General features: G+C 42.9%; 2 protein-coding genes across 6 annotated transcripts; both read left to right on the forward strand.

Moving 5' to 3' along the window:
• Positions 1 to 4,777, forward strand: LOC112553429 (serine/threonine-protein phosphatase 6 regulatory ankyrin repeat subunit A-like). Of its 3 annotated transcripts, XM_025220633.1 has the most exons (3): positions 2 to 1,254; positions 2,512 to 2,716; positions 3,224 to 4,777. In XM_025220633.1, exon 3 carries the CDS (start codon positions 3,398 to 3,400, stop codon positions 4,604 to 4,606), a length of 1,209 nt encoding a protein of 402 aa, XP_025076418.1. In that variant the 5' UTR covers positions 2 to 1,254; positions 2,512 to 2,716; positions 3,224 to 3,397; the 3' UTR covers positions 4,607 to 4,777. The 3 variants fall into 3 exon arrangements, with proteins under 3 accessions (XP_025076415.1, XP_025076416.1, XP_025076418.1); XM_025220630.1 differs by having other exon boundaries at positions 1 to 1,254; positions 2,512 to 4,777; XM_025220631.1 differs by having other exon boundaries at positions 1 to 1,061; positions 2,512 to 4,777.
• A 50-nt stretch (positions 4,778 to 4,827) lies between these two features.
• LOC112553257 (CBL-interacting protein kinase 18-like) lies at positions 4,828 to 15,600 on the forward strand. 3 transcript variants are annotated; one of them, XM_025220357.1, is made up of 5 exons: positions 4,828 to 5,846; positions 6,652 to 7,592; positions 8,966 to 9,179; positions 11,693 to 11,976; positions 13,425 to 15,600. In XM_025220357.1, exons 2-5 carry the CDS (start codon positions 6,696 to 6,698, stop codon positions 14,373 to 14,375), a joined length of 2,346 nt encoding a protein of 781 aa, XP_025076142.1. In that variant the 5' UTR covers positions 4,828 to 5,846; positions 6,652 to 6,695; the 3' UTR covers positions 14,376 to 15,600. The 3 variants fall into 3 exon arrangements, with proteins under 3 accessions (XP_025076142.1, XP_025076141.1, XP_025076143.1); XM_025220356.1 differs by having other exon boundaries at positions 4,828 to 5,712; XM_025220358.1 differs by having other exon boundaries at positions 4,828 to 5,662.
• The last annotated feature ends 2,604 nt before the right edge of the window (positions 15,601 to 18,204 follow it).

Consider the following 18,204-nt stretch of genomic DNA (forward strand, 5'->3'; position numbering starts at 1 on the left):
TTAGATGAAGTTCATAAAGAACGTCTTTTAAAGAATTAGCAGAAGTTTATAAATAGCACCATTAGTTAAAGTTTATAAACAACATACACCGATCGACATTTATTCAAATTAAACTTTAATTCTTACCAAACGCAGGTGAATCTACGTTTCAAGGCATGTAAGGTTGTTGTTGTTTTTTTTAATCTTACTTGCCTTGAATGAGTCAGGTGTGGCATCAGTTGAATGGTGTCACGTGTCAATCCTCTTGCACTGGCCCTGCCTTTGCACACGGCCCGCTCGTTGTCTGTGCGCGCGCCGTAGTCCGTAGACCGCGTGCTCTTTGTTGTCTTTTACGTCGACGTTATCTGCTGCCTAGTCCCTCCACCCTACCCTGCCCGTGCTCCCAAAAGAAGAATCAAGAATAGCTCCCCACCCCCTTTACCCCCGCGCCAAGCATTTCTGTTTTCTGTTGGTGCTGTGTTCATCCTGCGAGCACAATGCCTGACATGTCAGTCGTTAGATGATAGTCGTTATTTGCCGACAAGTGCCACAGAGCACACAGCTGGGCGGTCTGCGACACTTCACAGCGGCTTGCTGGGAACTTCTTTGTTTGCAGCATTGCCAGCACCGTCTGCCCCTTGCAGCAGAAGGGATGAATGAGTAGACGATGACTAATAACTAATCGATAACAGTGACGAGTGTGCAAATGAAGATGATAACTTTGTAACAGACTGTTCTTTTCGCTTGGTGTCGGTGTACTGTAGTAGTAGTGATAGTGTACTGTCTTTCTCTCCCGATCGCATCTTTCCGTTGCAGCACACGGGGTAGTGGTGGGGCCTCGCTCGACTTACACCAGACTGTTTGGCACGTGCACAGGCTGGGTAGAACCGCGGTTCTTCATTGCTGTGTCGACTGTACAGCCACTGCAACCTAGCGTGTTGTGTGTTGGCACTGCACCCACTGTAGCAAAGTTCGGTGTGTGTCAGCTGTACACTCATTGTAGCATATAGCATTCTGTATTATCAAACTCCAAGGTGTGATCGCCATGCTATCCTTCACTTGGCCTTCTCGGAGCTATACCTGTGAGTGTTTAAGTGTGATCTCAACATTTGGGATTTACCTGGGTCTTTTGGCTCATTTCATGCACCGTTTAGATTCCGCAGTACGAAATCCCATCCATGGTGATTATGCGTGCTAGAGAGGAAATATTAGTCGTTTAATGCTTTGCTGATATTATGACCATTTGTCGAAATCTAAAGAAAGTAAAGAAAAAAGGTAAGTAGAATGCTTTGACAACATAATGAAAGAATAAAACATCATGAGTGTAGTTAAGACGGGTATATTGACAATAGTGTGCTGACATTGGCATTATGGATTTGTGTGAAAATAAGTGTAAGAAACTTTGTGATGGTAGATTTTAATCCTCTTTATCATCTGGTATGACAGATGTGGCCACCTGATTCTGAATATCATAGACTGTAATTACTCTATCTGCAAATATCTCTATCCACTCGTTCTGGATAGAACTGAATATCCCATGATACAACCAATGTAATATACTTGGCAACTACATTTGTCGAATTAGACAATATACTTACAGTGCAATATATGCTTGGAGGGTTTCCGTAAAAGTGAATGACCTGGAAAATCCACTTGCTGACCATATTATTTGTGCTTATGTAAATGAACAGAAATGTCATCAGTATTTAGCTTGCTCTGGGAGAGAGTATAAAAATACCATGAACTAGGTCTTTAGTGTTGAGTCATGGGTGACTGGGGGGGGGGGGGGAATTCTTTGTTGACATAAGCACTGGTTGTTGGTACTCATTTTGTTATAGTTTTTAATGTTTCAATGCAGTAGAACATTGCATAGCAATGCCATTTTTGGGAATGCGGGGAAGAATCTATAAGACATGTGACTTGCAACTTACTATATGAAAATAATTTGGTACATCATATGGACTTTCCAACCATGGATAACCGTTGACTTTGATAGTAGGATACACAAGTCTCTGTCAAAATGTATTATCTCACTGTTGAAATGACAGGCCATAGCTGATTATATTCAACATTTCTCCAAACAACAAATGAAAATGTCAGTGATAAAGGAATTTATTTAAGAAACCATGGGATGTCAGGGATTAGCTACTTTTAATAAAGAAAATCCAGTCAAGTGAAAAAAGATTTGCAATCTGTTGGGTCTTTTATTGTGGAAACCCATTTTGAGGCTGTTTTAAAGGCATTTTGTTATTAAGTTTTCCAAAATGAGCTGAATACCTTGTAAAAGAGCCTACCATTCATGAAAAAGAGTTATTGACGGAGTTTTTGTCTTATATTCGAATAGTATCTGCTGTCAGTGCTGTAATGTGTATATTTATTTCTGCTGGTTGATTCTTTATGCATAGCTTATCCACAGAATATTACCTAAGTGAAATTTATTCTTAATGATGGTGTGATGAATCCTTTGTCTCTTTCTACAGAACTACTGACTTAATTCCTTGAAAGCTAAGTACCTGTCTGACTTTCTTCCAGTTACCTGGCAATTTCTTGATGTGTCACCACTACCTAGCTGATTTGCCAGTTCACAAGTACCCAGCTGACTGGCTCTCACAAGTGCGCCTGACTGACTGGCAATCACATATCTGATTGCTGACTTGCTTGCTGCTATACGTCTTCGCCACTCACCACTCCACCAATTACCATTGTCTGGGCCGATCAGCCTCAGGAAGGAACCAATGTACTTTCAGCACCTGTAACCCTTGTTCTTGTCTGTAGAAAAGGGACCGGCACCCTCTCTTTTTAGCTGCTATAATTCTTGTAACCCTTGGTTTTGTTTGCTACACTTAAAAGTGACTGATAGCCCTTGGTTTTGTCTATCGTACTTGTCCAATACTCATTCGCGCAGGGCCAAATTTTTCCTGTCGGTCGTGAGAGCTACTCAAAACTATTCTCTTGTGTTTATTAGAACCAGGGTTAGTTCACTGAGTTTACCGCAAGGGCTTCTTAATTTCCTTATTCTTCTTCATCCCTCATTTATGGTTTTTTCCCCATAATGAAAAAAATCAGTGTACATTTTTTTCCTCGGAAACATGTAACTCTGCCACAAACATAGTGAAAATTGTGTAGCACTGTAGGTTTCACTTCATTCATTGCTATCCAAGGAAGGTGGCGTCAGTAGTTTCTACCGTTGTCTTAGACCCAGTAACAGACGCTGACCATGTCAGCCATGCTGTCGTTTGTCCAGGACAAGCTGCTTGTCATCGAGGCAGTGAAGGCCGGCCGTGAAGACAAGGTGCAGGCCCTATTAGACAGTGGCTGTCAACAAGACGCAGTGGATGCGGATGGCCGCACAGCGCTTCACTGGGCATGTCAATACGGTCATCTAACCATCACATGTCGACTTCTCTCCACTGCTGCCATGGCTGTTTGCTCGACATGTGGGGGTCGGTGGAACTTGAACGCTCATTCCGCCCTTCACGTGAACTCTATCTCAAACGTTCACTTGCAAGCCAGCAGGCCTGCAGTTACAAACAAGGCGACTCTCGTAACCGTTTCTCGCAGAGGTGACTCGCAGTCGTCTTCCCGTGGCAGGAAGCCGATGTCGCCAGGTGGTCGCGAGGCTGATCAGCAGACGGATATACCTGGCAAGTGCAGCTGCCTCAAGACCAGAGACTGGCAGCTGCGTGACGTCATCAACAGACGAGACGCCAAAGGTCAGACCCCGCTGCACGTGGCATGTAACTTCCGTCGCGAAGACGTGGCCGCCTTCCTGGCTACTCTCCCCCTGTGTGACCTAGACGCACGAGACGAGCAGGGCCATACGCCGCTTCATCGAGCCGTGCACGCCAATCTGGAGACGCTGGCGGCCTTGCTGTGTGACTTGGGCGCCGACGTGCACGCACGTAACGCCTTGCTGTGGACGCCCTTGCACGAGGCAGTGCGCACTGGCAATGAGAACGTAGTGCGCATGCTGGTGAACAGAGGCTGCGACCTCAACGCTGTGACGCACAACGGTATGACTCCTTTTTTAACGGCCGTCTTTTATTACAGGATCGCCCAGCGCGCTACCTACAAGACTCTTGATGGCGTGTTGAGACACTTGATTGAGGCGGGTTGTCGCCTGTCGCAAGGGGACTCTCAGTGGACCCCACTGTCAGCAAGCATCGCCATCGACAACAGCATTATCGCCTCTCTTCTTCTGTACAATGGCTGTCGTTTCGAAAGGTGTTGTCCCACTTACAGTCGGAGCATGCTTGTTGAGGCTTTCTCTCGCTGCGAGCCTTTGGTGGCCAGACTGATGGTGGAATGTGGCTACCAGCCTAATAACGAGGAGATGGAACTGTGCTCACGAAGGATTCCAGCCTTCTCACCCATCTTTCTGCGCTTGCCTGTTGCCCATGCGCAGACGTCTTTGAAGGAGAAATACCAGCTTCTGCAATGGCTGCGGCAGCGTGCACACAATGCATGCTCGCTGATGGAGCTGAGTCGCACGGCCATCCGGCTGGCCTTGAACCACGCCGCAGACGATGCATCCATCTTGAGGCGCATGGCACAGTTACCACTTCCCTCAGCTCTTCTGGATTTCATTCTTCTGCAGAAGTTCACCGACGACTTAACAATGAGCTGAGAATGCATGCTTCTGGTTAAGAGTTCGTGTACTCTTATGATGCGACAGTGCAGGTTGCATAATAATAATAAATGCAAAATTTGTAAACCGCATACTCACATTCCTAAGGAGTATGCTAATAGCGCTTAAGAACAAGAACGAAACATGGACAGCATACGAGGGACAGGAAAACAAACAAATAACATCTGAACTATAAAAGATTCAACAACAGTACTAAACGAAGAATAAAATCAAATAGAGAAAACACAAAGAGGAACCAAATAACAAGAACAAGAGCTGAGATTAACATGATATTGCAAAACGATGGGTGGGTGGGAAAAAAGGACTAGCATTATGGAAATGCGAGATGACATCAGAAATTAAACAAGAGCTGCAAGGCATATTTTCATTAACGTTGAAAAAACCCTTATCAGTAGTCTAAATGGTCGTGCGTGCACGTGTATCAGTACGTCTTGTGTGTTAGAATGGAAAAGTGCATTGACTTTGTACATCGAACCTAGTCGAATTTGACCATCATCATCATCATCGATGTAGCCATATTGTTGCCTTGAAATGGAATGGAAAAGTGCATTGACTTTGTACATCGAATCTAGTCGAATTTGACCATCATCATCATCATCATCATCATCATCATCATCATCATCATCATCATCGATGTAGCCATATTGTTGCCTTGAATAGGCACATAGAAAAAAAAAGAAAAAAAGGAAAAGGCAACTGACGGCATATCCCACAAGACAACTGTACGTAGTCCAAAGGAACACGGACGTTTACAAAAGTTGATGACAGGAGGTTAAAAACAAGCGACATGTACACAAGCCACAGGAGGTCAAAAACAAGCAATCTGTACTCAGTCCATAGGAGTTTTTGTGTACACAGTTCATAAGAGGTTAAAAACGTGTACTGCGTCCATAGGAGGCTAACAACAAGCATCACTTTGGTGTTGATTGAGAATAATGACGAAATTTATGTTTGACGTCATTCCATGTCACAAAGTGCGTTAATTGATGACGTCAGTCGACTCATGGTAACTTCCGGTGGTGAAGACACTAACCTGTAAGAACATGACCTGATGTACAACAACATTGTGGTGAAGACATTAATCTGTAAGAACATGACATCAGTTACAACAACAGAGTTTACAATTAGACGGACAACAGTCAAAGTCACTCCTTAACCGAGCCCTGGGTTCTCCTATGAAACGTCTGTAAATTTGTCTGCTTACTGAACTTACTCAGACGCAAGTATTTTTCCTTCAGTCACTTTTGTGAAAAGAGCTGTTCACATTACAGAACACTAATGACAATTTTAGTTTCATAAAAACAGCAAGTTTTCATCACGTAGAAGTTCATTGCGCATGCGGAGAAAGATGGATAAAATGGATTGACAAACACAGCTAAAGAACAGAAAAGAGGGTGGGGTAGCTATATAGCTTGAAACTGAATGAGAGATAAATAGTTTTGTGTCAGCAAATAGATGGCCATCCAGTTTCACTGCTATATCAATTGTTAAGAAATGTTTAGCGCGTGTTGCTTGGATCTTAAGCGGCACACAACTTGTGGTTCAATGTTAGAAACTACTATAGTATAGACTTACTGTGATGGACGAATATTGTAGTGTATGTGGGGAGGGGAACAGGTCTCCTACGATTATTTCTAGTGTCATACTTGCAAACATCCCAGTAGTAATAGAGGAGTGCATGCTGTTCTGTCAGGATGTGTTCTTTGTCATCGTAACTTCATTGGCAGTAATGGCCAGATGTCAATAAAGAGTTCGATTTCACTTCTCTCCGTCCTTTATCTTTCTCAAACTGACTACCCGTCTGTCATATTTTGTGATAATGTAGAGAGCGTCTCTCATAGTTGGGGAGACACCCCCCCCCCCCACCATCCCTAACAAATAATATTTTGACAACGGCTTATTTAATTAATTGGTATGCGTGCGTGCATGTGAATCTGCATGATTGTGCAAACTGCCAGGGATTTGTGTAGCAATACAGAAATATAGGCGATATGGATTGTGCTAAGTGCCAGTAATTTGTGCAGCAAACTCAGGTGCTTCGACAGGGCGTGACGGACACGCATCAGACATGACAGATCAGCCAACTAGTTCCGGTGTAAATGAAGGCGAGGCTCGCCATCGTCCAAGTGGCACCGCTGGACGGAGAATCAGTGAAGTTGCCCCTTCTGCGCCTCTCTCTGACTCGTACGCGGCGCCCTTCAGCAGCACGCGCCGTAAGGTAGATCTACCCAGCCACAGGCGCCCGAGCTTACTGCCACGTAAGGCCGTCCAGCGTGAGACAGACCAAAAGAATCTGGCCACCGGCTTTCAAGGAAGTCCAAGCAAGGACGAGCGGGGCTATTCGGGCTTCTTACAACCAACACAATCCCACAGTCGCCTTCACCAACCGATGTGCACTCCAATGTCCTCTTTTCCCATCACAGATAGTTCGTGTGTGCATGCTCAGAAGGGAGATTCTCACCCCCAATCAAACTACGTCCGGGGTGTCAATAACATTAACGATGACCAGTCATCGTGCAAAGATTCATCTCTTATGACCAGTCACGGTTTCTCACTCCCAATAACAGAGGCTGTATCATCCAAATGTCACAGTTTCAAAAACAAGACCACAACCACCTTCCTAGTGGGAACTGCCCCCAGAAAGGAGCAAGCACGGACCTGTGACTTGGTGTCTCCAGCAACTACACGAGTCGCAGGCAAACTGTCAACCTCAGTCCAGGAAGTGGCTGGCAAAAAGAAATTGCTGTTAGTGGCTGCCACAGACAAGACAGCAGCAAAATATGGCATGAAAACAAAGCATTTAAGTTCGGAACCCGCTGCCGTCAGCAACACCCGTGCCGGAACCGATAGGTACACGGCTCTAGAATCTCAGGGTTTCCTCATTGAAAACAACCTGGGCCAGGGCTCCTACGCTGTAGTCAAGGCGGCACTCGACTTCAACCGCAACCGACGCGTCGCTGTTAAGGTAACACACACATTACACACCCTCATACGCGCTAGCACTCTGTGTGCATGATTTTGATACATGGAATTTTTTTTATTATTATGGATTAACTTTGCTGTTTCTGTTGTGCAACAGAAAAATGTGGACCGCCAAAAGCGTAATACAAACATCCGGGCACCTGTCCGCAGGGAGGAAAGAGATCTTGACATGCCAGTGACTAGCGTTAAAGGGATTCTAAAGGCTTGTGATAAGGCTGTGGCGACGGTCAGACGTTTCAAAAATATATTCAGTTACAATTACAGAGCACGAGAGAAACACAGGAGAAATAAAGGATTCGTTTCTCACTTAATTACCACTTATTAGCACTATTTCGGTTGCCGATGTTTATAAAAATTGAAAAAATCCAGTGAAATCGACCCTTGTGTCCTTCCGCCGAGTAACCACGATAGCTTCACGAAATAGTCAAGCAGACGAGTCTTCTTGTGACGTCAGTCTCTGACAGGAAGTGTCTGTATCTGCATCATTGCGAAGATTTGACGTCGTCTTTTTATTCGTGTGACGCACTCTGTGTGTAAGGCTTGTAAGGCTCTGTCTTTCGGAAACTGATGAAAAGACAATTTTGAATCTTTTCCATCTTTTTGTAGCAATCGGGTGCAGCACATTCTCGAGGCATGGTTCTCACTATGGAAATCACACGTCGTAGGGTCACGTGACGGTGAACGAGACTTCGTGGAAGCAAAAAAAAAAAAAAAGTCCCGTGTAATTTCTGTTATTAAACACAACATTCTACTAAAAACCTTCCACGTTTTCCACATGAACACACATATAAATAGACGAGATTCAAATTTATCCTACTCTTTACGCGATTCTAAGCAGTTTTAGTTTGCCTTTAGAATCCCTTTAATCGTGTTGTCAGCCGTGACATACCAGGGACTATAGCATTAATCGTGTTGTCAGTCTTGACATGCCAGGGACTAGCGTGAATCACCTTGTCAGTTCAGTCAAATGGGAGACTAGTCAGCACACAAAGCACACACAATTGGCGTTATTTGGATGCCATTTTCACTGTAAGTCTTATAAGTGCTAACTGCTGCTTGTAACATTCAGAGTATGAATTATAAAGAGTTTACATTATGCAGAGTTCGTGACTGTTACATCAAAGAGAAAGATATTAATGTTATAAATGAGCCTGAATATTTACAATGAAAACATATATAAGTCCCGCTGTCCGTATAACATGGATACACAGCGTGCTAGACGACCCACACAACCGCGGAGAATCCATTCGCAGTCTATCTCCCTACTGGAAGTGTCCATGACGCGCTGTGTCCCTCAACTTTAGAGATGATTGTCATAGACACAGGTAGTATGAGGCGTTGGATATCTTGTGACAGATTGTGTCCAAGCGGCGCTGCCCAAAAGATTATTTATCCAAGTTCCTTCCCCGAGAGCTGGAGATGTTGCGTTCGCTTAAACATCCCAATCTGATCCGATGTTTCACTATCATGGAGACGACATCGCGATTCTTCGTCATCATGGAGTTTGCCGAGCGCGGAGACCTGCTGGAAACCATTCGCCGAGACAAGCGTCTGGACGAGGCTCGGGCTGGTAAACTATGGATTCTCTCTCTCACACACACACACTAGCATGCATATTTATATAAATTCACCGTTTAAGGAATCATCCGAGTGTCATTTTTCACATGACTGGGTTTAATTAATTTCTAGATATTAATTTTCGTGCTCGAAGCAAATGAACCCCATCTGTTTACGAGGTACAACCCTTCAAATATATGTGCACAGAAGGAGTTGTAAATATCCGTAATGTGTTAGATTAGTTAGAATATGTGCGTGTAGGCTGAAGTCAATGAGAGTGGATGAGTTTGGATCTTCAGGGTTAAGTCAAGGAAAGTGGATCAATGGTGCTCCTTAAATCAGCAATCAATGGAAATGATGGCAGCACATGCAATACAAAACAATAACCAGGCTTATGTTCACGCATGACATCATCAATAGGTTTGAACAAGTCTGGTTCCTAAAGGCTGCAGTGAATGGTAGGGGATGTGTTTGGTTCCTAAAGGCTGCAGTGATTGGGAGGGGATATTACCGGATATATCTGGTTACTGAAGGTTGCAATCACCTTCGATGGAGACTGTTATGAATTAGATGGTGTAGCGGTCTGTGCAAGGTGTCGCCCGGCGTTGTCAGTGCTTTGATGTGGTATCTGACCCCACCTGACCTGCCGGTGACCGCCGCGTGGCTTTTACTAGTGCAGCCTAGATCATTCTATCAAGTGCGAGAGTGTAAATGACGCAAGCTTTGGTACCTGGAATGTTCGTGTGAGAGAGAGCGCATGCGTAATGAGAAGATGCGAGATGTTTTTCGATAACTTTTGTAGAGTGTACATAAGACTTAATTGAGAATGTTAGAGCAGTCGCAGTCGCAGATTAGTGTGGAGTAAAGAGTGACGGCAGCTATTGTGGGCGGGTGTGTCGCCGCATAGTTTGTTGTGTAAGGCGTGTCGCTGTGGTCAGAGTTGTGAAGCGCGTGTCGCTGTTGATGTAGTAGGTGTCGCTGCTCGGTTAGTCTCAGCGTGTGTCGCTGATTGTGTACATGGTGTGTGTCGCTGATGTGCCAGTGTGTACAATATATTGCTGTACCAAACTGTAAATACAGTTCTTTCCTTCAAATATCTTTGACTGCGAAAACTTAGTTTCTTGGAGAGGGTGGCACCGAAACCAGCCATTGACGACGACATAGACACATGGGACTTGTGCTTCATCGCTCAATTTAAATACGGGAAACAACCACCATCTTTTTCCTATAACAGAGACAGCATACGCTACATAGGTCTATGTTCCAACTTGACGACCTCTGATAACCGGCTGTGTTCAGGTCAGATGGGCCATGTTTAGAGGTTTTTACTTCAAAATTAATTTTCTCAGGTTATTGGGAAGAAATATGTTTAAAGAACAACGCGATCATTTGTGGAAAAATTGTTAAAGGGTGGGCCTTTCATCGTTTTATTTCTCTGACAGAATAAGTGCGTCTCTTCAAATCACGGTAAAAAGGATAATGTTAGAAGTATTTCATGTTCTATCGTGTCTGTAGTAAGACCTGCTAATGCCACGTGTGACAGAAGAGAAAGAAATAATGTTAGATCTACCAATGCCACTGTTGTCAAGAACGAGACACACACCACCAATACACACACGACGTCTACGCGCGTTTTTTCAATAATAATCGTTTATTTACTAATTATGCCCATGCGTTCCTTCATGCTTTATTTCTTTTCCCAAAACTATCTCTCTGTCACACACACACACAGATCACAAGATGCTAAAAAAAAACCCTGATCACAATACAAAATATAATGGGCAATCCCTTGCTTATCCAAACGAGGAGTAAACGTTATAATTACGGTACACTCTTATATGCGTTCTCTTCCACTCTGTCTTGTATACCCTTGGTTCCACAAGTCAAAAGTACACAGTTTACGGTTACGGATCAGTTAATCAGTTTCCACGAGTAAAAGAATATAGTGGGTTATAAAACGCATTTACGTTGCACAGTTAGCCAGGAGTCGCACAAATCCCCCAAAGAGACACTCCCCCTTCCAGCCTACTCCCACTTGTTACAAAGAAATGCTGACTTGCTAATGCCAATTGCTAAAGAAGAAAATGAAGTTATGCCAGACCTGCCAATGTCACTTGTTTAGCGTGGCAATAAGAACTCTGTATCCGCACCCTCTAGAGGAAACTGCTTAGACCAATGATATATTACTTTTTAACCCTTTAACTTACGATTGCTGTCAGAGTTCTGCGTGTTGAGATTTGATCTGAAAGCTCGGATAGCGAAATGTTTGTTCCTAACGATCCCTATGTGAAGCGACTGATTCGCCTATGATCATAAAATGCCTTATTAGTCAGACTTGTTACTAACCATGGTTGCTATTACCGTTACTTTAACTCTTATTAAGATATACTTAAATTTATTAATTGGAGTATATACTCAGAGATAAAAAGCACCAGTTTATTTATCGTGCACTTCACCTTTGTTTGATATCCTTTATTATGCTCGTGCAGCTTTTTTATGGACTACTGTGACAATGTTCATATACAGGCAGGTACTTCTACGACGCTATTCAAGGCCTAACCTATATGCACAACAAGAGCGTTGCTCATAGAGACCTCAAGTGCGAAAACCTTCTCATCGATGGGTGTGATCACATCCGAATCACAGACTTTGGTTTCGCCAGGAAGGTGGCTGGGAGAGGTTTGAAAGTCGAGATGAGCTCTACCTTCTGCGGAAGCTTTGCCTATGCAGCACCCGAGATCCTGAAAGGTCGACCTTACAACCCCTATCTGTCCGACATCTGGAGCATGGGCATCGTCCTCTTCACCATGGTAACTTTAGAGGACGCCTAATCTAATATATTGCCTTAAAGGGATTGTAAAGATAAAGTAAAACTGCTTAGAATCTCGTTAAGAGTAGGATCAGTTTGAATCTCGTCTATTTTTGTGTCTGTTCATGTAAAATAGTTGAATATTTTTTAGGATGTTGTGTTTAATAAGAGAAATTACACAGGTCTATTTCGTCTCTTTCATCTTCCGATAACGTCAACTCGATCCCAGTGTGAGCTGATTCAATGATATGGTTGGACATTGCTCATAGCCATCTTGATGGCTATCACTAATATATATATATCACTAATCCAACCAACGACACACCACCCATCCCTTGAGCTTGAATCCTAACAATAACCGACACTTCTTCTCCCTCCTGGACGTTACACAGCATGCCACAGCCTATCACCGCCGTTACAGTCTTTACTATAACTTTAAACTCAAACTATTTGCCTTGTCAGACTGCTCCACAACTCTACCTGCGTCCAGTTCTCCATTATTTAGTATCTTTGTCTTAGTAACAAAGACCTGCTGTAGTTTTTCGTGTGCAACCGTTATAGTAGTCGACACCTTTTACTCCATTATCTACAAGAGCTATCGCAGTTATTCTGTATGCAAACGTCAACCTCGTTACTATGTCATGCTCTAACCTTTTACTCTGTCTGCTTCTCAAGGGTGGTTTCCCTTTGTTTCCCACGTCCCTGCAGCTTTCTGTCACTGAATTGCCTCCCCTTCTTCCTTTTCATTGTTTTGTTAGAGGAAAGAAGTTTATTTTATTTACCGTCATTCCCGTGCATATATATATATATATCTTCACACATGCAAATAACCATTGTCGTATATATATATATGCAGCCTAAGCAAATCTTGTTTGGTTAAGATGAATATAATTACGGTTGATAGTAGAAGTCGATTTGGTTATTGAATATACTGTACAATATGCCCAAGTATTTTGTGTATATATAATTGATTATCTTGTAAACATAACTTGTTAAATATCTTGTAAGATACTCGAGTATACTTTATATTGTAAAAATTGCAAGTTGAATTTACTGTACAATATACTCGAGAATATTGTTTATTGGAAAAAAATTACTTGTTCAATATACTATACAAATACTCGTTGAATAAACTTTAAAAACACACTTGTTGGCTATCTTGTAACATACTTGTCGAGTATACTGTAGGGAGGCCCAGTGGCGCAATAGTTAGCGCTTGTCTCCAATGCAGGGTAGGTTGGCTGTCCTGGGTTCAGCTCTCGTCTCGGGCACGCTATCTGCATGTAGCATCTGCTTACAGGGCTGGCTACCTTGCTGTGATATAGCCTTAGTTGCTGGCTCGGCGTAGAATACCAATTCCTCCCTCCCTCGAATATACTGTAAAAGTCCTTTCTGGCTAACACATCGTACCTGTTTTTTCATAATATCGTTTTACCTGGCTTGATGCAGGTTGTTGGAAAGCTCCCTTTCGATGACCGAGATCACAAGCATTTGATGAAACTCGTGGAAGAGCCACCCGTTTTCCCAGAAAGAGAGAGAGTCAGCGACGACCTCAAGTGGCTCGTGCACACTATTCTGCAGCCCCTGCCAAATCGCCCTGCTCTTGTTGACGTCAAGAGAGACGCATGGTTTCAACAGCATTGCTCCTCTCGAGATGAACAATTATTGATGATGTCCAAAGATCCACCCTGTACCAACAATACACTACCCATGCCCACTGAAGCCTCGATTGCTTCTCGCACTCGAGAGAAATGGACTTCTCTGGTGACTTCTTTTGACAAAGACAACTCGCGGCGGACATCCTCTTTGGCGCTGGAAGTAAAAAGCATGTCCTACGCTATCCAAGTCGACCCCTTTGTTGACGAACCTCAAGCATCGATTCCACGTCTGTTGTTGACAAAAAGACCCGTTACTTATACGAAATGGCCAGTTGCTAGTTTGTCTCGCTCGTGTCACGAAGTTTCTGAAAGCAGAGAATTGACTACAGCTCTTTCTCCGAAAGACCAGTCGGGACGATCTAGTGCAAAGGGCTGGCTCATAACGCCTTCTCTATTGTTTACTAGCGTCCAGATGGACCCCAAGCCTAGCCTCTCAAAAGTTAAAGAGAAAAGCAACAATGATAAAAATACATCCAGACTGTTAAAGGTCAAAGAAAGAGACTATCCCGATAAGAAGACGAGTAAGGAGTGTATTGAGCGACCTACGGAGTGTTGTTCAGAAGAAGAGTATGTTGATGGGTCGCGTCCTTTGTCGTGGGAGACACCTGTTCCTGATTTTTTTTGCGGCGGCCAGTGTTTGCCTTTGTCCCTCTTGGGCTGCAACAAGAAAAGATCCCATAAGGTGTCTGCAAGTAGCCCAGACACCCATCTGCATTCTCAGGCCTTACTATTCGATAGTTGAAAGCGTCTAGCGCGCTACCAATAGAGCTTACAAGAGAATTCAGAGACTATCTCGTTAAGTAGGTCTTTCCAAGAAGGCCCAAGTACGAAATGGTGGTCTAGGTTCTTAATAGCCATGACAGGATGATTCAGTGTGTGTATTGTCAATATATATATATATACACCAGAAGCAAGTGTCATTATTTAAACATACATCAGCGATTCATTTGTATAAGTAGATATAAAGAAAATAGTCTTACGTGTCGCTCTCTAGACATACCGCACCAGGGAAGAACTAATTATTTTTTTACAGATCTGTTGCACCAGAATGTTATATTGTACCACGCATGATATATTAAACAACAACAAAGCGCAGTACGAATGGTGTACTGTACCACTAGTGATGATATACTGCACTATATGTGGCGATATACTGTACTTGTGATGATGTACCGATTGCGACGATTGCTGTACAATTAGTGATGATATGCTGCACTTTGAGTGATCTATTGTACCACGAATAAATATTGCACATCGAATGAACTCTTTCGCCACGATTTATTTATTGTACCGCGAATGAACTATTGCACCATCAGGGATATACTTCACTACTAATGATGATATATTGCTCTACAGATGATTACCAAGGCTTTCACTTCAATACTAAATAAAAAAAAAACAGTACAAGTGGCCGGAAGAAAAAAAAAACCAAATAATGCGAAGAACAGGCTGGTTTCAGGCAAGGATACTCAACAGTAGATCCCGTATATACAATGGTATCAATAATACAAATGTGTTTTAAAGGTATAATAAAGGCTTTTATGGCGGTGATAAGGCTGTGGCGACGTTCAAAAAAAAAAGTTTGAAAATTATATTTAGTTACGATTGCAGCGCAATGCAGAAGAAATAAAAGATTCTTTCCTCACTTCATTAACACTAGCTCGGCTGCCAATGTTTTTCAAAAAAATCGAAAAAATTCCAGTGACATCGACTGTTGTCGCCGAGTAACCGCGATATCTTCCCCGGACGGTTAGCAGCCGAACTTGCGTGTGACGTCAGAAAGGGAGAGGAAGTGTCGGTCATTGCTAGGATTTGAACTCAAGTGGTGTGTCGTTAGTTGGATTAGTGATATATATCAGTGATAACCATCAAGATGCCTATGAGCAATGTCCAACCATATCATTGCATCAGCTGACTCTGGGATCGTGTTGATGTCACCGGAGGAGAGACTTCACTGAAGCAAACGAGTCCTGTGTAATTTCTCTTATTAAACACAACCTCCAATTTTATGACGCTAGCAGTATAATTTCAAAGACAATACGCGGTCTGTAAGAAATAGGCATCTACAAAAAATGGTTTAAATTCTAAAGATCATGCATGTGTCAGTTTAACCATGAGCGAGAGAAGGGTTCCAATGTTCTGATTTCTTTGACTGTCACCCGTCAGGGATGTTTAGCAAGTTCATTAATTTTCTCTTGTAATCAATTGAAACAGCGGGACTACATCAGACACATGATATACATGAAGTGCATATCTTGTCTTGCCTTAAAGAAATTATACTGCTCAAAACAATGGAAAGGCCAGCTGTATGTCTCGTGTAAATAAACACACAAACTAATGACATTGAATTAAAGCAGCGGTTCTCAACCTGTGGGGCGCGACCCCCTGGGGGGTCGCGACGTGCCTACAAGGGGGTCGCGAAGGTGGTCCTTTTTTAAAAGTTTCTTATACCTGTATTAGTGAAATTAGCTTACATTGTGTAACCGAGTGGTGAGGGGGCTCAAACTCCAAATCTCTTCTCCCTATTCAAGTACACTGTAGCGGCATGCAGTGACTTCTCACTTCCAAAACTCAAAACACAATCCCCCTCTCAACAATTAAGCCTCCAATCTCCCTCCTCTCGCCTTTTGCCCTCTCTCTCCCCCAATCTCTCATCCCTGACTCCCCTCTCCCTCTCCAGTCACACCTCTCTCTTTTTAAAAAAAAAAAACATCTAAAAGGCACGCATTCAGGAAACGTCCATCATTCACACCCTTTCGCCCTCGCACGTGCTCAGTCCTAGTACTCTAGGTCCCTGACAGAAGGCCATGACCAGACAGTGCGGGGTGGGGGCTTAAGAACGACCGATGGCTGCTGCTAATGGCATATTTATCGGACATATTTGAGAAGCTGAACGTTGTGAATACGTCTCTGCAAGGGAAAGACACCACCATATTACAAACAACTGACAAGATGAATGCTTTCGTCCGAAAAATTTCGTTGTGGACGCAAGAGAAAATATTTTGGATATGTTTCCGTGCTTGTGTAAGGTCAAGGCTGACAACTTGAATCTTGATCAGGTGAAGAATGTAATTATTGCCCATCTAAACGGACTGCAAGAAAGGTTTCAGCATTACTTCGCTGATATTGATGTGACTAAATACGATTGGATTCGTAATCCATTTCTGGCTGATCCTACCTAGCACAAGCGAGTTGTCCACGGAAGAAGAAGAGCAGCTCATCAACCTTTCGAGTGACCAATCCCTGAAAATGGTCTTCCAAACAACACCAGTGCCAACATTCTGGATTAGCGTCAACGGTGCTTTCTGAGAAAGCAATGAAAGTTCTTCTAACATTTTCAACTTTGTATATGTGTGAGCAAGGATTTTCAGCATTGGTAGCACTGAAGTCTCAATACAGAAATCGTGTGGACGCAGAGGCTGAGCTGCGAATAGCAGTGGGTACGAACATCGCACACAGGTTCGCTTCTCTATGCAACAGCAAGCAGGCTCAACCTTCTCATTAATCAAAGAGAGTGTCCAATAAAATTAATAAAATAATATTTATTAGCACCGCAGAATTTGCTTTAGTAAAATTTCATTAACAGTTATACTTTTTGCAGATACGAACTTTGTTCTTCCGTTGTTGATTTCCTCGACGCGGGGTTGGAGGTTAGCTAAGGCTCCCCCGCTCTTCCATCGACCTAGCTGGCTAAGGGGGGTCGCGGACGTACCGGTGTTCGTCAGGGGGGTCGCCACAAGTAAAAGGTTGAGAACCGCTGAATTAAAGTATTTCTTCATCCATTAAATGAGAGAGTATCAGACAATGTCATTGAATCAAATCATTTTAACAAGAATTTGAGATTGGACTGACATAGCCCGTGAATTCAAAATTCAGAAACAGCTACAGGCATTTAGGTTTTACCGTAACTGCAAAATTATCTAACCTTGACTGCACTGTCAAAAAAAAAAAAGACAGAGTAGCTCAGCTTTTAAAATAACAATAATGTGAACATAAGAGAGTATTTTCTTTAAACTGATACCCAGGTCCTCCATATGCTGTTATATTCTTCTGAATTCTGGGGGTTGACATAGAAAGCAGTCATTTACTAGCCATTAAAAAGTTTATGTTCGTAGAAATTAGAATCCTCAATGGTGTGGAGTGAGGATGGGGTCACCCTACTGCATATCAATAGCACAGTAAGGGTTGTGAAATACTGGCAAAAACCTAAACATCATGAATAAGTCACTATTTCCAAAACAGACATATAAGATGACAAGATGCAGATAAATTTAGGACTATTGTAGGTAAAAGCAATGAAAGACCCCCTGCAGTGCTAGGGAATAAAGTGAGGCCGAAGACGGTGCGGCGTTTATCTTTATTCAAAGAAAGATTGAAAGAAGACTTTTTTTCAGAAATGGAAAGAGAAAATACAGTCAAGTGATAAATATTCAGCCTACACTCAGTTTAAATAAGAGTTTTAACCAGGAAAGTACCTTGCAGTAATAGTTTTAAAAAGCCCAGGAATACTTTCATACGATTTAGACTACGAATAACAGAAGTAAATACTTGTGCAGGCAGTTTAACGCGCG

This window comes from Pomacea canaliculata, linkage group LG12 (genome assembly GCF_003073045.1).
Source record: "Pomacea canaliculata isolate SZHN2017 linkage group LG12, ASM307304v1, whole genome shotgun sequence".
NCBI lineage: Eukaryota > Metazoa > Mollusca > Gastropoda > Architaenioglossa > Ampullariidae > Pomacea > Pomacea canaliculata.

Coding starts and splice junctions, on each gene's coding strand:
- LOC112553429 (XM_025220630.1), top strand. CDS start 3,197: ATGTCAGCCATGCTGTCGTTTGTCCAGGACAAGCTGCTTGTCATCGAG.
- LOC112553257 (XM_025220356.1), top strand. CDS start 5,679: ATGTACAACAACATTGTGGTGAAGACATTAATCT. Junction 5,713..6,651: donor TGTGGTGAAGACATTAATCT/GTAAGAACATGA, acceptor TAATTTGTGCAG/CAAACTCAGGTGCTTCGACA. Junction 7,593..8,965: donor ACCGACGCGTCGCTGTTAAG/GTAACACACACA, acceptor ATCTTGTGACAG/ATTGTGTCCAAGCGGCGCTG.